This window comes from Lepidochelys kempii, chromosome 3 (assembly GCF_965140265.1).
Source record: "Lepidochelys kempii isolate rLepKem1 chromosome 3, rLepKem1.hap2, whole genome shotgun sequence".
NCBI classification, from domain to species: domain Eukaryota; kingdom Metazoa; phylum Chordata; order Testudines; family Cheloniidae; genus Lepidochelys; species Lepidochelys kempii.
Window position 1 is genome coordinate 118,885,600 of NC_133258.1, and position 22,718 is coordinate 118,908,317.

The window sequence follows — 22,718 nt, forward strand, 5'->3', positions numbered from 1 at the left end:
AGACACCAAAAATGGGCCTGATTTTTAGAAAGCACTGAGCATCTGTCTTCTGAAAATCAGGCCGCTTCAGGGTGCTATAAGTTGGGCACCCACAATAACTAGTCACTTTTGAAAATGTGTACCATATACATGGTATTTGCAAAGTCAGTATATCTATATAGTGCTTCTTTCCTTTGCTTGTTGACATTTACTGTATGAAATAATTGGATTCAGTCATAACTGGAAAAAAGTTGCAAATGCAAACAAGATACACTTGAAATACCTGCTAAAATTGTGTTACAGGTCGTGCCTTGCACTATGGGAGTTTAAGATTATTATTAGTACTGTTATTTGTTGCCCTGTGTGTGGCTTCCATGCCCCGTAGCACCTATGAAAGGGAGCCAAATTAATGTAATTCTCTGTTGATAATATGCTTCTGTGTTACATGTTAAAGTTTACAATATTGAGAGGCTCCCCACCACATCTGAAAAGTTAACAGCTAAATTCCTGCAAGATCACATCTGAGTAAGGGTTTATCCTTTTGATTCTCCAAGACATTAGGGAGTTTTGGATAGGATTTCAATGACCCTAAAGCCGTGATACCCAGACTGAAGCACCCGAGCCACAGGTGGCTCTTTAATGTGGCTTTGCATCACCTGATATTAAAACACTGTGTGATTTAATTATTAACCAATCCAAGTTATTAACCACTCAGTATTTTTTACTATGTTATTAACCAGTTGTCGTTGATAAAATAATAATGCTTGGTCAGTCATTTTGCTGTGAGAATAATACACATTTTTATATCGCATATTATTTCATAGTAAATGAAGCAATGAATTCACACGACTGTGGCTCTTTTGGGTAACGTTGATTGCTAATTTGGCTCCGGAACCACTGAGCTCTGAGTATTACCGCCCTAAAGCATAACTTCAGCATGCTTGAGCCCAAACCTTCGAGTCTCTATCTGTGCACTTGCTATTTATAGTTACTCCTCTTGAAAAAACTTTGGTTTGTGTGGGGTTACCAGGGAGGTGTTACAAAGGTCAGGCAAGTTGATGGGATTCCTCTCTTCAGCTGGTACAGTACCTGACTTACCTGTTGTTGCTTAAGCAGTACAGCATGTCAAGTACAAGATGAACTGTATCTTACCAAGAGCCTAGGTTTTTATACTTTTCTCCCAACTCTGCCGTCCCTGTTTCTTTCCTTCTTCCTTCTCGTCCTTTCTAGTTTTTTTCCTCTTCAACTTGCAATCCTCTTTTGATTTCAGATAGAAAATGGACAGTGACACCACAGTACCGCATTATGTCCAGGGTGACCACTATTAAACAGAGGTGTTCCCAGCTAACTTGTTTTTCAAGGGGTCATGGTATGTTTTCTGTTAGTGGAAGAAAAAAATGGAATCAGAAAGAGAGATTTTAAAAAATAAAATAAAATAGCTTTTCCTTAACATTGGCTAGGCAGCCGTTTATTTGTCCAGGCAGCACACTTACATTCTGGATGAAAAGGGAAAAGCTATTGAACAGGCCATTAGTTAATGCCTTGCATTTCCCCCACCACAGCTGTCCCAGGTAATATTGTATTTGGGTTGTGTAGTTATGTGTTTTGTCTGGCTTGCTGAAATAAAATTGCTTCTGAGCATTGAAACTACACTATAAATTCTGGTTTGCCATTAGCGGCAGTAATTTTTCCTCCTTTTTCTTTGGCCCCCAGAGCTGCAAAAATAACCAACAACAAACAGATGGCAGAGTTCCCTGCCTAAGAAGATTTATGTATTCCTAAGGAATAACCAGTTTAAAGGAAGATTCACAGAGGGTTTTTTTTGTTCAGATAATTCAGCCATTCATTATTTCATACAGTGGAAATCTGTTCAGTGCAAGGCCATTTATCCTAGCAGTCTTTTGTATGGGCTAGTCATATTCTTTTTATTGTGTTATGCGTTCTGAAATATTGGATTTTTAATAATTTAAACATTTATCAGCTTTTTTTTTTGTCTTGTGCATTTGTGAAGTTTTTCTTTTGTTCCAATCTTATTAATGGGGAGGTTACCCTATGGGAAGTGAAATACGAGATGTGCGCATACACACATACGTGTATTGTGCTGTACTGCTTATTGAAGTAGAAGAGAGCATGTGCACTGTGTAAAGACCAGGGTGAAAAGAAAAGAGAAGCCTAATTCAAGAATATGCTGGTGGTGAGCAATGGGAATTCTCCATTTCTCCCATGTCCTGAAATATCCCCACCCCCAGTCCACCCACATCAAGCAAGTAAGAGGTTTAATTTCCAAGATAAGAACTGCTCTAAATGCAGTAGTTATGATAACTTTGCGTTGGGTAAAGGGAAGACATTGGGGTTGCCAGAATGCTCTGTTCTTGCTGAAGTGCAGCATTTGAGGAGGTAAAGAGCATACAGATGAAGACTGTTATGTGACTGAAAATGGGATTTACTGTGCCATTGACACCAACTTTGCTGAGTGGCACTTCAGCCATTGTTCTGCTAAGTTAAGACAATATGGCAGTTAAAATGTGTTTTAGGCAGCGTACAGGGCCAAAAAAAAGCCTCTTGTGTAGTGACAAATTGTTACAGGCTTCAGTGAGCGGGTAATTATTTAAATGGAGCCAGCAGGAATATGAATGTGACAGCTATTTCTTCAGCTATAATGCCAGGGAAAAAATACAGTAAGCAGGAGGGGATTTTTAAAAAAACACAAGCATATCTTAAGATTTTACTCCATACAAGAGAGCGGGATTTTGTGTTGATGTTATTAGGGATTATTTCTACAATGGTTTTATTCAAAATAGAGTTGCATTGTTGCTCAGTATGACCTAATATTTGTTTTTGCAGATTGGATTTTTATTATTAATTAATATTTATTATTCCCAGTCAGCCCTGTTTTTTTCTTTGGTATTTTAAATTAAACAGATGCCACAAGTTCCACAGACGATAGCTTTGCAATTCTACATCTTGTTACTTAAGCAGTCACCGTGTGTAAAGCAGAGCACGTTCACAATTTCCGCTGACACAGAGTAATTTCGGAATATAGGAATTGCCAGGCTGGATCAAACCAGTGGTCTGTCTAGTACAGTGTTCTCTCTATGACAGTACCAGATGCTTCAGAAGAAAGTGCTAGGATCCCTTGGCAATTAGGAAACAAACTGCCATAGAGGAAGTTTTTTCTTTTCCCTTCCCCCCATCAGCTTTTATCCTGAAACACACGGGTTTATCTCTCTTAGATATATATATTATCCTATTTAGAGTTAAATTAACCCAATATCTTGCTTTTTTTAAAAAAAAGAATAACACAAAATTTGCACAAAACTTAAGCCCAATACAAAATATTTTAATGATGTGGTTTTAAAATTCTAGTGGAAATTGATTATTTGAACAATCTGTCCCATGGAGCCATTGCATCTCAAATGTTTCAGCACTGCGCTTGCACATGAGAATCAGAAAGTGACATTGAGGCCATGTCTACCCTACAGGGCATGTAGCAACACAGCTACTGTGCCATAGCTATGCCAGTATAGTCCCATAGTGTAGATGCAGCTTACTGTGACAGAATGGATTTTTCCATCTCTGTAGGAATACCTCCTCCCTGAGCGTCAGTAGCTAGGTTGATGTCTTCCATCAACCTGTCTGTGTCTACGTTGGGGATTAGGTTGACATACGGTGCTCACAGATGTGGATTTTTCACACCCCAAGTGCCATAGCTATGTCAACCTAAATTTTAAGTGTAGACTAGGCCTGATTTCCTTTGCACTTCCACAGAAGCATAAAACATTGAGGAGAACTTCATCTCTCTCTTATTGCAAGGGACAGCCCTCATTACAGACCCAAGTTTTCTGTCCCACACAGACCTGGCATTTTCTTTCTTTTATAATTAATTGTAAATTATTTACCTCAGAAATGCCAAATTATAAAAATGAGATCCTGGAAAATGGTGTTTGTGCTGAAGAAACTGAAGGGACGCTGTCAAGTTAAAAATTATACATATTTTTGTAATTGGCCGGATGCATGATACGGATAACAATTACGTTATTAAAAATGAGAAATTTTTTAGAAAATGAATTTATTTTTCACTGTGTTGCTACTAGTTACATTTTCATTTTTCTGATCTCTTACAATGAAAATGCGCCTCATATTTCTCATCAGTAACTCCTCTGGCTGATAAAGCAGCATTGCAAATGAGCTTCCCAGGGGGTCTCACTTTTTCATAGGGATGAGGGATAATCTCCATTCCTCCACAGGAAAAAATAAAGGGGCCTATTGTAAGGTAATAATTGGTGATCAGATTTAGAAAAGTTGTGGCCAAATTTTCACCAGCTTATCAAATGATTTGCCCTATTCTGACTAGATTGTTTTGAGGATTTTGGACACTTCTTTCGATTTTTAACCCTGCTCCAGAGTCACTTAAAAATCTTCACTGAGGTCATCATCTCCTGCTATGTGATACACTCTTCAACTCAGCCCCTGTATATGCACACTGAAACTACTGCAGCTATTACAGTTCTCAGAGGACTATATGACTTGTGGAATTAGTAACAGTGTATGGATCTGTTCACCTCTAGGCCCATATTGGTAGTGACTGTCATTCTGTAACTTGTATGACCTGATGTCTTGCCAGTTCTTAGTGGACAGATGTCCACATCACAGAAACCAAAGTCATAGTTCGTAGTCTTATCAGAGATTGAATGGTCACAAAGATTAGGGTCCAAAATCCTGCAAAGATTTATGCTTAACTTTACTTACATGAGTTGTTTAATTGAATTTGTTGGGGCTGCTCATATGCACAGGTCTTTGCACTATCAGGACCTACGTTATCATTTCACCTGTAGAGTGAGGTCTCCTCAGGCAAGAGTTTGAGGCACATTGGCCGTGCTGCTATCCATGCTGTATCTCTTCTGTGGATGTGAAAAGTACTTGAGATTTCAATGCTGTCAATCTGACATGAGCACTAAATTCACTTGTGTGTGTGTGCATGCTAGGGTTGCCAACTGTCTAATCACACAAACCCAAACACCCTTGCCCTGCCCCCTGTCCCACCTCTTCTCCAAGGCGTCACCCCTGCCATGTCCCTTCTCCAAGGCCTCGCCCCACTCACGCCATCCCCCCTCCCTTCATCGCTTGCTCTCCCCCACCCTCACTCACTTTCACTGGGCTCGGGCAGGGGGTTGGGGTCTGGGAGGGGGTGTGGGTTCTGGGCTGGGGCCAAGGGGTTCGGAGTGTGGGAGGGGGGTCTGGGCTCAGCCTAGGCCAGGGGGTTGGGGTGCAGGATGGGGTGTGGGGTGCAGGCTCTGGTAGAGGACTCAGGGCCGGGGCAGGGGGTTGGAATGCAGGAGGGGGTGTGGGCTCTGGGAGGGAGTTTGTGTGCAGGAGGGGGCTCAGGGCTGGAGCAGGGGGTTGGGATACAGGAGGGGGTGAGGGGTGTGAGCGGTGGCTAGGCAGCGCTTACTTCGGGCAGCTCCAGAGTGGCAGCGCAGCAGGGCTAAGGCAGGCTCCCTGCCTGCTCTGGCCCCACACCACTCCCGGATGTGGCCGGTATGTCTCTGTGGTCCCTGAAGGGAGGCAGGGGGCTCTACACGCTACCCCTGCCTGCAGGCATTCCTGGCCAATGGGAGCTGTGGAATCGGCGCTCAGGGCGGGGGTTGCACGCGGAGCCCCCCGGCACCCCTTCAGGAGCTGCAGGGACTTGCTGGCCGCTTCCAGAAGCGGTACAGAGCCAGGTCAGGCAGGGAGCCTGCCGTAGCCCTGCTGTGCTGCTGGACTTTTAGCAGCCTAAAATCTCCTGGTTTGGCTTCAGTAGTCTCCAGGAGATAGAGCCTGATTCTGGGAGACTCCTGGCAAAACCGGGAGGGTTGGCAACCCTATACGCAAGGGAGAGAGAGAGGCCAAAATATTCTGTTTGTAGAGTGTGATTTGTTATTGCATTAGCAATAAAGAGAAAAGCAATGTTTGTGTATTGCTGCTCTTACTGTATTTCACCATCTTCTGATAGTCAACCTTTAGCAAAAAGAATACTTTGCTGCAGTTTTACTCATGTCATATATACCTTTGAGTACATTAAATTCAGTGTAGAATAGCTAATTCATACTCGCTTTACGAAATCATTCTAGCTCTTATATTCTTATAATAAAGCGAGAGGCTAGAACTAGAAACCTGTTCACAGAACACTACAATACTTTTTTTGAGTCACAAATTTCCCTGTTATCCTCTATTTTACTTTTTATCTTTTGGTCTGCACTTCACATGCAGGATTATTAGTGTATATATAGAAAGGGTTGATGTCTTAATTTAGCGGAGTTTTGTGACAGTGATGTTCTCCCACTGCTTGGAAAAGGGTCAAAAGAATGCCCCTAGTGTGACATTGCACTAGAAAGTGAAGGGATGTCTGTTGCAAATCACTGGGGAGTATTCTTGCAAGAAGTTATGAAACAGCATTTCAGCAGAGGATGGGGAAGTACTTACAGAATCTACAAGAAAACTAGACAGTCTTACAATGAACATAGCAAAGCCCTTGCAGTTCCCATTGCAAGGTAGATGAAACAATAATAAACATAGAACAAAGATTGTTAACCACTTTTCTGAGCACTTTATTAAATAAAAAGTTTTTCATAGTTGTCTTCAGCTCCTGACAATCCCTGTTACCAGCATGTGTGGAATTGTCTTTAAGTACACTGCAAAGCAGACAAAATCAGAAAAGTTCAAAATAATTTACCATCCAAAATAATTATTTGATTTTTTTAGTGAATTTTAAAAATGGCTAATACAGTGGTAAGTTGCAGACTTGGGTCATTTGTCTTTTTATTAAACTATTAATTTATAACCCTTCAAAAACACGATTCATAATAGTAACCTCTGATATAAACAGAATTACAAGAAAAGAATATCAAATAATTTATAAAAAGAAGGATTTAGTCATATGATGTTCCGCTGCAGAAATGTGGTTAGTGCTTAGCTGATTTTACCACCTCTCCAAAATAATTTTTGGGAACATGTTTGGTTTGGTATTAAACTAAAAGTTTACTTTCTGTTTTCAGCTTCTATAACATGAAATTCTGAAACATTATGTCAGTTTGGAACCAAATTATAGGAGCACATTTTATGCTTTCTTACATAAATGTGGGTTTTCTGTTCTTTAGTTTGTTTGGGGGTTTTTTGGTGGTGGTGATGATGTTGTTTTAGGGAAACAAACTTATTTTAAAAATATGTAGGATTAAAAAAATAAAAGTGTCAAGTTACTGGTCCTCAACTCATATTGGTCACAAAATGCCCTGTTCTTTCAAGGGAGTTACGAGCAATACTGCATACAAATCAGATGTTTAATACAGACAGGCTTCTCAGCATAATATTGCTTGGTTGTTTTGTTGAGGTTTCACACACATTCATAAAAATAACAGCGTTTTTAGCTGATCTCAATAGATTTTGGCTGCAGCTGCATCATTTAAAAAAGGCTTTTTGTTCCAGTTCTTAAAGTCTCTAAGTATTGCAAGTAATTTTTTAAAGTGTCTCAATTATGATTTCTGTGTTGTGATGTCTTTAAGGGATTGATTGGGCTACAAATATGCTTTGAAAAAAAAACAAGAAAACATGCCCATGAAAAAGACCAGTAGTTCCACACAGAATATTAAGCATACAGTTGTAAACTCACATGGTTGGGTAGATTTTTTGGCAGACCCATAATCTCAACCTGCAGTGATGCTAAAGGTATTAGCAAATTAGCACTGCAAAGCTTGCCAGCTTATTCGCCAGAGTCCTGCTTGCTCTCTGACTGCTATAATTAAAACTAATTATTTTCTAAAACATAGTAATACATGAATATGTGCAATAATCGTTTTGTAGTGGGCAATCTGTGAAGTATTTTTTAAAGCTTCTGTCCCCGGCCAATATCCCCCCTCAGTTTTTTATGCTGTGCGTGTGCTAACTAGCCAGCGTTGCCATTTGCAGAAAAGCAATCTGGTCCAACAACCATCAGGTTAATGTTATTTTATTTAAAGAATGTTGCTTTTCTAATTCTTATAATTTGTACATTTTGCAAATCTAATTCCTCCACTTTCTTGCCGCACCTTTTTATCTGTCCTTCCCCCTTTTGCTTATCTTGAATCTCTAAAAATAAAATGGTTGTCTTATAGACGGTCCCAATTTTTAGTGAATGCTGTGCACATAGTGATCAGGCAGTGTCTAGCAATTGTTCTTTGGCTATTTGCATTGATTTGATGACATGTCATCTCTCAGAATCTGCTCTGTCACGTATTGTATGTATTTTTACCTCAGAATCTTTTCTTGCATTCATATTAGAAATGCATTAGAAATGCATATTAGTAAAAATATACTTACCACTTGCGTCTTCAAACACTGAACAAAAATTAACTAACGTTCACAACACCCCAACAAGGTGTCTGTGTAAGTATTATCTGAACATGTAGTCTGAGTACTCACCTGTTGTCCCACCTGGCTTCTGCAGGAGAGAAAAGTTGAATGCCCATTTCTCCCTTAGAGCTGATTTTATAGATGTGTGATTCAGTAGTTGGGAGATGAATGTGTCGGAACCCCAAGGCTTTTAGTACCTTAAATAAAAAAACTCACATAACCATGGAGTTCAAACTGCAGATAGTGGAGAGAAATAGCAACATGATCTGCTAGCCACCAAATCAAACAGGAGTATGACTCGAATTTTCACCCTTTTCCCAGCATTAACACAGAGATCAATTTTTCAAACAGTTTTGGCTTATGTTCTGCTCTAGATAAAGTGAAAGATGTAACTGTTTCCAAAGAAGATTGTCATCTTCTTACTATATACCAGCCCAATCTTGTTATAGACACAAACTTGTCAGCAGCATTAAAATTTTATTTATACTTTGTAAAATGATTTTGCAGTGTGATAGTTGGTTTTTTCCCCCCTTTGTTTTTTTGTCTGCTTAAATCTAAGAGACTTCCAGATTTCCAGGTGCTATAATAAAAGGAGGAGAGAGGAAGGTGGAAGACCTGTGCTTCATATACCATCAGTTTTTGACAGCAGGAAGCATTTTCTTGTAAAGCCAAACCTATCATGCTAAACTCTTTCTCCTGTTTTTGATTAGCACCTATGGGTCTTGCAGATATGATGACACCTGGTGAGTCCAAACTGCCCCTTCCTCTCAAAGCAGATGGCAAAGAAGAAGGACCCCCACAGCCCGAGAGCAAGTCAAAGGTATTTCCTTCCTCTGCACGTGGTGTTGGTTTGGCCCAGCAGAAGTCCGCTATGTTGTCCTCCATTCTCTGGTTTTGGCCTACCCTCTTTTATTCTTTCCTGCATGCCTTTTCCATTCATGTGCATTCTGTTTCTTTTCTTTTCTTTTCTTTCTTATTTTTTCCTCCATTGTGTGGATCTGAAAGTTACTAGTTCTTATGGCATTTTAACTCGCGGGGGCAAAGCAACCCACTCAATCAGTTGTGTGGGGATTTGGCTAAGCCAGGTGGGTGGGAAAGGAGGGTCTTGCCTGGTTTCAATACTTGCAGCCATTTTTCTCTGCCTTCAGTTATAGCTTCCTGTTTTGGCCGCCTCTGCAGCAGCAACATACGTTAATATTTTGCTTTCCTGCCTTATTTGATAAAATAAGGTGAACAGCTTTTTTTTCTTTCTTTCATAAGGGGAAACCCATGCTTAGCATTCCATTTGAGCTTGAAGTAAGCATGGTGGCTTAGTGACTTTAGCCAAGCATCCAGCAAACTTTCCAAATTATACTAATTAACAATGTTGTTTTAATACCTTTATATATATATATATATTTCTATATGTGTGTGTTTTCTGTATGTCTCTCTCTGTTTATATATATATATTTTATATATAAAAAGAATTGGTCAGTCTGTTAAACTGGATGTATTTTTTTTGTTTTTGTTTTTAATAAAGTTTGCCCTGCCTTTGTCATATTATTTTTTTTTTATTCCTCTACCACAGGATAGCTACAGCTCTCAGGGTATTTCTCAGCCCCCAACCCCAGGCAACCTGCCAGTCCCTTCCCCAATGTCCCCAAGCTCTGCTAGCATCTCCTCATTTCATGGAGATGAAAGTGATAGCATTAGCAGCCCAGGCTGGCCAAAGACTCCATCAAGCCCTGTAAGTGGCTCTGGTTTTTTTGGTTTTTTTTGTAATTAATTATATTTTAATGCTTGCTTGTTTGTTTTATAAATTCTTTTTCTTCATAATTTATCCACTAAAGGATTTTCTTTCTTTATAATAATAGGGCCAAATTCAGCTCTCAGATACATGCGTACAACTCCCACTGTCTTGGCTTCTGTGGGACCTGAGCATGCCTATCAGAGGGCAAAATTTGACCCAGTAGTAATAAAAAAAGTAAAATTGAGTGCATCGTGTAAGTTTACTGTCTGGTAATACAACAGTTGTTGTGAAGAAAGCATCCTTCCCATAATGCATCAGCTTACAGAGCATGCCAATTGTGTTGATAAGGACATTCCATTTCTTTTATTGGGTCCAAACTCCTTCACACAACTGACTTCATTGTTTGTCCCACTGTTCATTAAGTATTACTATTTTAAAAAAAACAAATATTTTCCTCTCTATGGGTAGTAAGAACAGGCACAATATGGATTACACGTTCTGCACCACAAAAGGCACCTCAGACAAGTCTGTCATTTACAGTTCTGAAACATTTTTATTTCCAAATTTCATTTGTAGAACTTTAAATTCTCAGGGCACAATCTGAAATAATATCGGTTGTGATTTGTTTCACTCAGTTAGTTAAAATGAACCAAAAGGTTGGTGAAAAAGTTAATGCATGTATATTTTTAGAAAGCTCCTTTTTTAGATGAACAATGTGTACTCACACTAGAAACAGGTTATGCAGAAGAATCTGGATCCAGAACAGCATGAGACATAACATTTAAATTAACTATCATTTCCAGGTGAGATGCATAGAGCAAAAAAATACAAAAAAAAAGTATGCAAATATAAGCATATATGGGGATCTAATATCCATTTGACCATTTTTGGCTTATTTCTTAAACTAGGAAAGTATATGTCATTCTTTTATTTAAAATATAACTTCACTCAAGCAAAATACTATATTATAGTTATATATGAAATATAATGCTCTTTTTCAATTTTAATGCATAGTTAACTTTGCAGCTAGTCTTCAGTAATGCCTTAGTTTTCACAAGATAAATTGAAGAGCGCAACTCAAGGCGAAAGCAATTTGGAGAGGGGAAAAAGTCTACCAATCCAGAGCCTGAAAGTATAACATCCAAGACAGGGAATGTTATTAATCACTATTATCTTGTTGCAGCAGATAGACCAGACATTAAAGTTGTCCCCAAAAATGTTTATAGACTTCACATGGCAATTCAGAGTTACTAACTTTTTGTTCCTCTGAGAAAGTAGTTAAGCTCATGGCATTTTATCTGCAGAGACAGCTTTCTTCATGGAGGGTGACATTCTTGCTAGTGTAGAGGGTCCATACAAGTCCTTCTGAACCACATTTAATAGGCTCAAGTGGATTTTTAGAGTTCTTGTGCATTCCCTCTGCACTGGTGTGAATTTCACCTTAAAAGGCCTGAGGAGGTATGTAGCAAGTATAAGCTCTGCAGGGGAGAACAGGGGAAGTATAGGGATGAAATGCACCACCTTAATTTTGATGTCCATATGACATTGACTTTGAGTCTCAGAAGGCAGCTGGTGTTCTTTACGCCCTCCAGGTCCCATCCTGTCTTAATTTTAATAAAATTTCTGAATGGACAATGCTATAAACTGGTAATGGGAAATTTTCTTTTCTTTTTTTTTAATGTTTCACTTTTTCTTTTCTGGAAGATTGGAAAATATTTTGTCCAGTGAATGTGCATTCCTGAGCTCATTTTAATAATTTGTTAATAAACCACAGGGACCATCGTGAGCATATATGTTTTGTTCCCACTTAAAATTAACAAAGACAATTAGAATATATGTGTGAAGGATGTGGAATGCTTTATGGTTTTGCTTTCAGGTTAAACCTCCTATTCCACATTCCCCTCTCTTCAAATGCAATGTTACACCTCCTGTTCAGAGTTCTTAGCAATGATTCCATAACTTCAGTTAGCTTCTCAATACATAGTTCGAGTGACTAGAGTGGTGCTGGTTTGGAGAACTACAGAATTATAGAAAAATAAGAAATGTCAACCAGCTGATATCTTTTTATCTGTGGAGGCCAGACTGTTGGATAACTTTGTTTACAGCTGATATTGACAACACTAGTCTGACTTTGATTGAAATTATTATTGGGATTCCCCATTCTTCCCAGTGATATATGAAAATAGCCTGTGCTGGCTAATTTATTCATCAGATTATCCAAGTGCTAAGGTTCTGATAGAGTTCTTGGCTCCAGGAGTGAGTGTGGGCAAGGGGGAGCATGGTCTGTGGTTAGCTTTGCAGAACCCCTGCACCAGCAGAGTGGGTCATTTTGTTCAGTGATTCCTTTATGCAAGTGCGGAGGGAGAAGATGCAGAGAAGGGACTGTATAATGATATACATTGTGGGATGCTCCACCTGGATAGTTACAGTGGCATTGCTATACTGTAATCAGTTATGTAAAGAATAAAATGGCTTAAAAATTCATTAAAATAGAATATGAAAATATGTGAGTGTCTCAATATGAGAGAGACTGTGAGCAGGGTCATTGACACAAATTAAAACAGTAGGGTTATGAACCCCCTTAAAATGCTCTGAAACTGTTCACTGTATGTATCTATGTACCCATATTACAGTAGAGATAGTTGAATGGTACGTTTTTCCAACAGTGCTTTCAGTGAGAGATTTGCAATCTGTGGAATCCTTCAGGCAATCAATAAAAATCTCCATGACTGTGCATTGTCTCTTGAAAGCACGAAGGAGTCTTTTGCAAGCAGTCTTTTGAGATTTCAGCCATGCGCAGTTTTGACTGTATGTGTACTCTGTGTGTGTGCGTGCGTGTGCATGTGGGTATATAATCAAAATAGGTCTTTATTATTATATAAATATTAAGAAACTCTTAAAGTGGGATTTTCAGGCTGTGTTTTACACACACATACACAGATGCAAACAGACATAACTACCTGCAGCTAAAATCTGAAAGGAATTGTTGGAGGAGACAATGAACTATCAAGCAGATACCTTGGATTGCCTGAAGGATTCTTGCAGATTTACCATAGGAGATGTGGTAGATTATTGTTCTATGAGGAGGCATCAGTGTATGTTTTGGCGTGATATAAATAATATACAAATTAAATATGGAAATGAGTTTGCTTCTTCTCATCTTGTTTCAAAAGCCACCACCCACTTTGGCATGACAGGATCTCTCCACAGGAAGGTCCTGGGGCTAGAGTAGCAGAGGTTAGGGTTATAGGCACTGTTCCCTCTAAGCTGTGCGGGTGTGTGCACACACACATATCCTAAACCCCACGCCCACTGCAAAACACTGCATGCACAACAATTTGCACAGAAGAAATTTTTTTCACGCATGGACTGTCAAAAATTAGAGGGAACATTGGTTACAGGGGAATTGAAGCAAGGTGACAGAGCAGGGATCGGCAACCTTTGGCATGCAGCCCGTCAGGGAAATCTGCTGGTGGGCCGGGATGGCTTGTTTACCTTAGCGTCTGCAGGTTCGGCCGATCGCGGCTCCCGCTGGCCGCGGTTCGCCACTCCAGGCCAATGGAGGCTGCGGGAAGCGGCGTGGGGCAAGAGATGTGCTGGTCACCGCTTCCCACAGCCCCCATTGGCCTGGAACGGTGAACCACGGCCAGTGGGAGCTGCAACTGGCCGAACCTGCCGATGCTGCGGGTAAACAAACCAGCCCGGCCCAGCAGCGGATTTCCCTGACGGGCGGCGTGCCAAAGGTTGCCAATCCCTGTGATAGAGCGAGGTGTGACAAACTTGCCTAAACCCTCTTGGTTATTTTAATCAGACCATAAATGCACTCACAAAGAAAAATGTAGGATAATTGTTATTATTCCAATATTGCTTGGTGCTCCCATTTTAATTAAGTTAGTCAGTAGTTATGCTGTAATAAATCCCTATTTTCTAAGGTTTAAAACTTACCTGCTCTAGGCTGAATCTGGCCAAACAGGACTGCAGTTTGTGTTAGTGTGTGAACAAGCTTGTGTAAAATCTGTCATTTTGCACAAAGTTCAGAAGAGAAAAAAAAACATTTACTTTGGGAAAAGGGTGTTGTTTTCCCCCAGTGCATTCTTCAAAGATTAATGTTTTGTTTTAAAAGAAAATTACAGAGTGAGAAGCACTTCTTACCTTCTGCAAACTTTCAAAAGTTTTCAGATTATACTGTCATTTTGGAGTCTGCTGTCATGTTACAGAAGAGCAACATAATTTGATGTGTTTTGGTGGGATATACTATAGAGATAGTATAAGCCCAGTATGAAAGACTGTAAACCAGTTGCCATTTTGCAGTGATACTGGTTTAAAAGAAGAAGAATTTTACAGTGTAAAACTTTTCATTTGAATTTTAAGCCTGAAAATTCTTCTACTGGTGAACTTGTATAAAAGCGTAATAGAAACTAGTTTATTACCTCCTACATTAGATGTAAGTGGAGATAAAATTTGCTATATAAAACCTTGTAGTTCCTGCCTAGAATATAGATAATGATGTCTGTGACATCACAAATGTGAGACTGTGAAATTAATGCTGGTAAAAGGTAGAATCATTTTGTTCTTCACTTAAGTGGGTAGCACTGTAGCTCCACTCTGCTCTGCTATTCAGTGTTATATGCTCATCCCTAGGTTCCTATTTGAGAATAAAATATTTAGGATTATGACTTGTCCACTTACTGTCCATCCTCTTTTTTTAATTTTCCTTTCCATTTTAATAATCTTTGAAGTAAAAAGATTACTGCTTAAATACTGTTTAAAAGCAAAATGCTCCTAAATGCGTGGGATGAAGCAATTTCAGTTACAGAACTGATATCACAACTACATACAGAATCATTAAATTTGTCCTTTCACAGCCTAATCCATGGGGCTTATGCCAGTGCACACACCTCCCTCCATTTAAAACCGGTAAACCACATTCAGCCTTGGCTCCATTGACTTCCAGGAGAGTTGCAGCACAGCTGAATTTGGTTCACTGAATTCAATATTGCACCTCCTAATTTCAAAATGTGAAAGATAATATTACATACATATCAGTAGGGAGGATTACAACTGAAGAAATTAGAAATTCAGTTAGCAAAATGGGGAGCTTTTCAGGAGGCTATTTATTTAATTAAAATTAATATCCATTCACTGGAAATAACAACAACAATGGAACTGCAGGGTCACATCCTCTTGGCTCTGATTCTCTTCCCTCCTGGCTCTTCCCCAACATTGTCAAGTTTCAGGCAGAGACCAGAGTGAGATTTGGAGCTCTTCAGATTTTCCAGACCAAAGTGTACAAGGTGATTGGTGGCAATGCTTTATGTGAGCTGCCGTTGGCTTTCTGAACACCACAGTAATCAACAGGCTAAAGTTATTGGAAGCTGCGTGTCTCCACATTACATGTTGCATCGTGCCATAGTGCCAAGCCCCGTTCAGAACCCTGTGATCAACAGGGAGCTCGTTCTGTACTCATCCCAAAGTACATTTGGGAATTTTGTTTAGAGCTGATCAGTCCAAAACTTTTTTTGCTTATTTTAAAATATTTTACCCTACAAGGCAAAAAAAAAAAAAAATAGAGAAAAGTTAAGAAGGGGAAGGGCAGTGGGTGGACAAGGATAGGTGGAATGTTTACCTCAGCCGGGGCCACACCTCTGATATGTTATATATACAGAATACATTTCCTTCTCCATGATGTCATGTGAATATCTCCTTCCCACATACCTTTGTGTTCAAATGTCCTGATCATGTCTAATTCTGAATAACACCAAGTTCACTAGGGGGCAAATCATCTCCCCTCTTCTGTAGGGGCAGAGGGCCCTCTTGCAGCAGAACCCAGAGCACTTATCCTGTGTGGAAGGGGGACACTACTGAGAGAGCTACACATGAGTGGGGTGCAATCCCTGTGAGTCACAGAGCCCAGCACACAAGGGTCTCTGCTTGCGTAGCAAAGGTGTGGTGAACGGGTCCAGGGCAGGCTGGTGGATGCACTTCTACACAGATCCACCAGCTGTTTCCTCTCCCTTCCCTTCCTTACAAGGGGAGGAGGATGAGGTCAAATTAGAGGAGTAACCACATAATGGTTCCATTCCTACTACTCAACAGAGGGAGAACTAATTTTCCTCCCACCCTCCACTTTTGTGGATTTTCCCATTGCCTGGCCCAGCTACTTGGAAGGGGCTCTGCTTCTGTTTATAGCCCTAATTTTCATCAGTGTGCTATGTATGCTCTTTCTGCACACGCTGAATACATGTGATGGCTATACTCTGTGGTTCTCTTTCACGTTTGCAAGTGAAGAGAGTGGTTACTCATGACCAGTACTCAAATTGGCTGGTATGAGAAAATGACAGTTGGTTCCCTCTTCTGCGGTTTGTTTTTTTTTAGCCAGCCATGAGGGGAAGAGTAGGTAAGACATAATCACCTACCTCTGCCCAATTCCAACCCTGCTCCCAAAGAAGGTTGGTCGTCCTAGCTTCTGCTCTAAGCTGTTTCTTCAGAATTCCTCTTCTGATGGAGCATTTTAGTGCTTTCTTTCTTTCAGGGTGTTCTTTGTATTATTACAAGTTGTTCAAAAGAGGCTGATTTTAATGTAGCTTAATTTAAAATTGTAAAGCGCTTTGAGATCTGCGGATGAAAAGCACTATATAAAAACTAGATATTATTTTTTAAATGACTTGAGGCATCATCAGAAACTTGCCTTCTGGGATCCAAAGCTCAGATCAATGAAAGAAACATAAGAAAATAATGAAAATGGGGAGTTTGGGCCCTTTATTTAAAATCATGTAACTTGCAGTATATGGACAGAATGTACTGTTTGTGCCAGAACTAGTAGCCTTCATTCCTGACTGTTGTGTGACAGCTTTAGTTTGTTTGACATCTTCTCTTCTTCAATGTTGTGAGTATCTTACTTTCTTTTCCTTTCCCTTCCCACCCTTCCCCCAACTCTATTTTTTTTCATTTTGTGCTCTAGAAATCAAGTTCCTCCACCACAACTGGAGAAAAGATCACAAAAGTCTATGAGCTGGGAAGTGAGCCAGAGCGCAAGATGTGGGTGGATCGATACCTCACCTTCATGGAAGAAAGGGGCACGCCTGTGGCCAGTCTGCCGGCTGTAGGCAAGAAGCCACTGGACCTGTTCAGGCTTTATGTCTGTGTCAAAGAGATCGGAGGTTTAGCACAGGTGAGCAGAAGTGCATGAAGGCGTGGGAAGTGGCATGGGATGAAGGCGCGGGAATGAAGGTGGATGAAGGTGCGGGAAGTGGCGTGGGCCCAGGGTTGAAGGCAAGGTCCACACAGGCACTCGGTTTGTGGTAGATTTACACTCCAGCTTGCCATGAACTCAGTGTTTATGTAAACAAGTCCTGAGGTTCATTTTGGGCTGCACAAGTGCTCTCATAGTGCACAGTGTGGCTCTAAATTGCCGAGTGTCAAGGGAGCTTAGGCTGCTGTCTGATCAAGGGGACTCTAGTAGTGCTAAGAGAGAATCAGAAGAGAAGGCCATTGGATTAAAGAGAAGGGTTAGAAACATGGAAGAAGATCAAAACAGGTGATGGAAAACAGCTATTCTAGAGATGGAAGAAAAGAGAGAGCCTGAAATCCATCCATCTCAGACAGGAAAATGCCTCTAGGAAAAGTCAGTTCAAATCTCTTAGGAAGTGGCAGGAATATTTAATGTGCAAGCAATGTCTGTCCCAAACCATTCTTCCCTCTGTGTGTTTAGATTGTACACTCAGCCGGGAAGGGACTTGTGTTTTCCTCTGTTTGGAAAATACCTACCACATGTTTGGCACTGTCTAAATCTATATAAATACAATAATAATAAATAATGGGGAAACCTAACCGAAAGACAGGAAGGTAGACTGTGGAAGGGGCTGCAAATAAAAAAGACATAGAAGTCAGAGATACAGTTTGCTGCATTGAACCTTGTCTTTCCCACCAAGAGTAAATATGAGGCCTGTGATGTCACAGGTGAGAGAATGTGAGGTTCCTTTTCCCACGTGCGACTTGGGGTTAGTAATAGTTGCCTGACTCACACAGGTGCTGTGAACATTAACTTATTTAAGTTCAATCCCATTCGTGTCTTTAGAGCCGGGTTGATCCTTTAATGTTTGTGGAGCACTTTGAAAGGGTAAAGCACTAGAGTAGATGCTAAATATTAAGTAGTAGCATTATTGGATTTGGGATTCAAAACCTTCTTTTTGCCTTGCTGTCTCTTTCTTATGTAGTATGTTTTTCCCCCTCCACCTAAGGCCCAGGCCTGCTGTGTGCTGAATGCTTCCTATGAGATGGTGAGAGCTCACAACTCGAACTGAATTAAGGGGAATTGAGGGTGATCAACACTTTGCTGGATCAGGCCCTAAATTATTAGTTAGATGTAACTAAAATACACATGAGATTTCTACACTAAAACATACAATCTGAAAACAGAAGTATGTTAAATTGAATTGGGCCCATGGAAAGTGAGCCCCTGGTAACCCTCCCACCTAGCCAGTTCTGGAAACCCACTTCCAGCAGTGATTACTGCTGATTTTAACAGTAGTACTGTATGTAGCATGATGTAGCATATTGAATTAGATCATGGTCTTTCAAGTCCAGTGATGCTAACTGGCGCCGCAGAGGAAGGTAGAAAGATCAAATGTATTGCACCTTGCCACTTGTTAAATGCTGTCCAAAGGTGGGATTCGATCTTGAGTTTTGCAATGACCAGCTGATGTGTGCCCCGGAGTTTCCCTTAGCTTGCAAACTTTGTTATTGGTCATAACACTCTGCAGCCTCTTTTTAAGACTAGCTATAGCATTTGTCTCAGTGTCTAAAGAAGCTCAAATGCTTCTACACAATTGGTTAATATTAAACCATTAAATATGAGGCAAGTGGGAGTTGAAATTTGAAATCCTAAAAAGGCCTGCATGTTTGTTTACAACAAGGTTAATTTCTTTTTTAAATTTTAAAAAACACATTTTGGGGCCCAAGCTTACTTTCCAGTATGGACCAACATATATCACCGGTGAGGAGATGCTGTCTGACTCAGACACAATTTTGAAAGTAACTTGATTTGTAGGTTTGTAGGCTACAAATGTTGATAGTTCGCTGTGGGCCTGTTAACATGTATTCTCTAGTTAGGGCTACAGAGAAATGCACGTGTTCGTCTAATGAGATTTATTTAAATATAGTTGGATGGTGCCCACCTGAAAAGCATAGTTCCCCCTACCACTGCTCTCCACGTTTCATGATCTCTGCCCAGTGAGTGACAGGATGTAGATGTGCAGCGATGGTGCGCATTTATCCTCCTGAAGTATTGCATTTCACGGTACACCAAATAGCGCTTTGCTTCTCTCTTCCAAATCCATGGGTAGACCTGCTGTTGGCAGCCTTGTTTTATATGCCAATATACTGGACATTTAGGCATTGAGTACTTCTGCGTGCATTACGCAGTGTGTTCATTGTATACCACGTAGTGCTAAGTAAATGGGCAAAAAAGGGCGGTGTGATTGGAGTTTTAAGTCTCAAAAGTGCCAGTTTATGAAAATCACTTTCTCTTTGACCCCTGGGTTGCTGCCAGATGTACCTGGAATACACAGGGAAAATAAAGCTCTTCACTCGACCATGCCAGTCTGCATGTTATTAACTCTTTTGCCAAGAGAACCGTCCTGTCTGGCAGCTGTGAAGGGGCTATTGAACACAAAGATAAAAACTATATAAATATCTTCTTGGCTGGCATATAAGGTTGGCAACAGATATGACCAGTAATAAACTTTGTAGCTATTTAAGCTAAGATAGGATGATAAAATCTCATGCTTCAGGATGTAAACTGATCATAGCATTCAAGAAGTAAGCTCCCCCTACCCCCCACGGGATATAATCTTAAGAGACACTGAGCACTTTCAACTTCCATGTACTTCAGTGGTGCTCAGCACCTGATAGGATCACACCCAGCACTGCACATCTAGCCTGATGCACACTGGGGCATTTTCACCTTTGTTTAAAGGAAAAATACTGGTCATTACTAGAGGGATTGCTGGACCAATGGTCTGATCTGGTGTGGTAAATCCAGTGTGCCTCAATTTAAGAACGTACTTTGAACAGTCCCTTTCAATACTCTGGCATACACAGCAAAACAAGGCTCACACCAATGGCATGCTTGTGCCAGCAGAACTATAATACAGAACATTACTGCACTGTCCCAGTGTGTTTGAAGTCTGTCTTAATTAATAAGAAGGGGCCTCACTTGACTCTGCATCTCCTGTTGCAATGGGATCATTGATCAATCCCACAAGAAGCCTTAAAGTGAAAGGATTTGAACCAGAAATTACAGGCTAAACTATCTGACAGCTGTTGGCTGTTCTGGAGCAAACGTTTTTCATATCAGTGCTGAAACACTTAAACTGCAGAATAACATTGTTATTGCTTTTTAAATTAGTTTTTAGAAGCTGCTTTTTTAATTAGAATAGGGGTGTGTGTGTGTGTCAGAGAGAGAGTCAGTGAGTGTGCATTTGAATGGAGATAAATAGCTAACTGAATAGCACAAGCCTTGGAAGAGTGCAAGGCATTTAAAAGATGCACCATGCAGAAGACTCTCAACAAGCTTTTTATGTAGCTATCAGCAGGTTCCTTAATGGGTTTATAACTGTAAACGCTGTCAGTGCATTACTGAATGGGGGGAGTAATGAGCATTAGTTAAAAGAGGCAAATAAAAAAAGTAAACCAAGACATTAAGTGCTTTTTTTCCTCTTGGCTTTAAACAAGCTGCTTTGCTGCAAACCAATACTTCTGCCATTTATTTTGGTAGGTTAATAAAAACAAGAAGTGGCGCGAGTTGGCAACCAACCTGAATGTTGGCACTTCAAGCAGCGCAGCCAGCTCCCTGAAAAAACAGTATATTCAGTACCTGTTTGCCTTTGAGTGTAAGATTGAACGAGGGGAGGAGCCCCCTCCAGAGGTCTTCAGCACTGGAGATACTAAGAAACAACCTAAGATTCAGCCGCCATCTCCTGGTAAGTAGAAGAACTGCAGCCTCTTATACAATAATTCATTAGACTACATCCTGCATCTCAAATCTCCTGTCCCAGCAAACATTTTAGAAGCATCCCTTGCTAACCTTAGATAAGCTAGCTAAATAAATACTCCTTGGGAATCCTATTTGTGTTCTGAACTGGCTCCAAGACAGCATGAAAGTTAACTCTAAGGAGTAGGCTAGAGATGTGTATATGCCCACACATCTTTAAGCATTTCTTTTTCTCTGTCTGAAAAATACAAGCATTCTAACGATCAAACTGTTAAATGGAAACGAATAATAAGAGCAGTGTTCTACAGGGATTTTCCATCCCTTGCATTCGCTCTCTGTATGACATCAGATACCTGGGACTAAATAAACAAATGAAGGAAGGGCTGGATTCTCCCACCCACACTTCAACTATTGGAAATCTGGAGCTGAGTTTCAATGGGCCTGCTGGCAGGTAAAAGAACTACTCAGTGTGAGTAAGAATGGCAGCTTTTGGTCCAATAAATGGAACTCAGCCTGCTGCTCCGCTACTGTTTATTTGAAATACTGGCAAATGGAGAGAGTTGAGAGACTAGAGAACACCCATAGTACAATATCAAGCTTTGTAGTTTAGAATATGTCACTTTCCTCTGCCATTGTTGCTAATCCTGTGTATTAGATGGAGTGCTAGCAGCCTGCATCCTATTGTCAGCTGTAGAAGGGCACTGCAGTCCAAATGGTTGATTTTGGTTAATGAATCTTCATGTACAGTATCGTGCTTAAAGTAGTTAGGAGAATGAGATTTGATTTTTTCTGCCTGCATTCAACTCAAGACTCATAAGATGACAATCATGATTGACATTCAAGCTAGAGAAATCTAAAGGAGTAACATGTTTACATGTGAAAGAATAAATAGTAGGTATTGTTGCCTTTTGGAGTATTTAACTTCTTGGCTTCAGGCAGAAGAGGAAAAGAGGACTTTTAATTGGTATGCACTATTTTCTGTCTGCATGAAATCACAGAAGGGCAAAGACTTTTGTAAGTGTGAATCAGAAAAATGGAATTCTCAGACTCTTTCCTGGTGTGGAGTACTTTTTAATACACAATAATCTCAGATAAATAGTGAATGGGGAGCATTCACTATTACACAGGCCACCTCCTCCCATTAGCAACATAGTATCATCCCTGTGAAAGTGACAACAGTTGCTTACATGGAAATGTGAAATTAGGAAAGTATTTAATATAACTTGATTTCTTTTAGCAGCTGGAAATAAGGAGAAGAGCCAGGAAACCAGCCAGCTGCCCCCTTAGTTTGTGACCCTCTGTCATAGATATTAGAAATAGAAAAGACCTATTAAGTCATGCAGTTACATTCAGTTGCCAGGTAGGGTTATTCCTTCTGATGATCTCTGTGGTGCTTTGTCCAGTATTGTAAATGTCTCCAGTGATAGGATTTAAACTGCTTTCTGTTTAAACTGCTTCCATAGTCTAATAGAATTCAGTATTATGAATTTTTTCCTGATATTCAGTTTAAATTTACATTCCATCACCACTAAGTTCACCCCTTTAAGCACGCTAAATGTTTATACCTTACAAATACTTAAGGTTATCATGTACCCCAGCAATAGGTATTTACTGTATCAAGCAAGTATGTTACTCTGAAAAACAAGTTTA

At 40.2% G+C, this 22,718-nt stretch overlaps 1 protein-coding gene across 13 annotated transcripts in view; it reads left to right on the plus strand.

The window, feature by feature from the left end:
* The window catches only part of ARID1B (AT-rich interaction domain 1B), a 404,857-nt gene that overhangs the window by 351,157 nt on the left and 30,982 nt on the right, over positions 1-22,718 (plus strand). For 11 of the 13 annotated variants that reach the window (XM_073337737.1, XM_073337740.1, XM_073337738.1 and 8 more), the window contains 4 exons: positions 9,057-9,166; positions 9,914-10,072; positions 17,037-17,246; positions 20,853-21,057. In XM_073337737.1, coding sequence (XP_073193838.1) covers positions 9,057-9,166; positions 9,914-10,072; positions 17,037-17,246; positions 20,853-21,057 — 684 coding nt within the window. The remainder of the gene's footprint in view (positions 1-9,056; positions 9,167-9,913; positions 10,073-17,036; positions 17,247-20,852; positions 21,058-22,718) is intronic. The other 2 variants (XM_073337744.1, XM_073337749.1) reach the window with 1 other exon arrangement.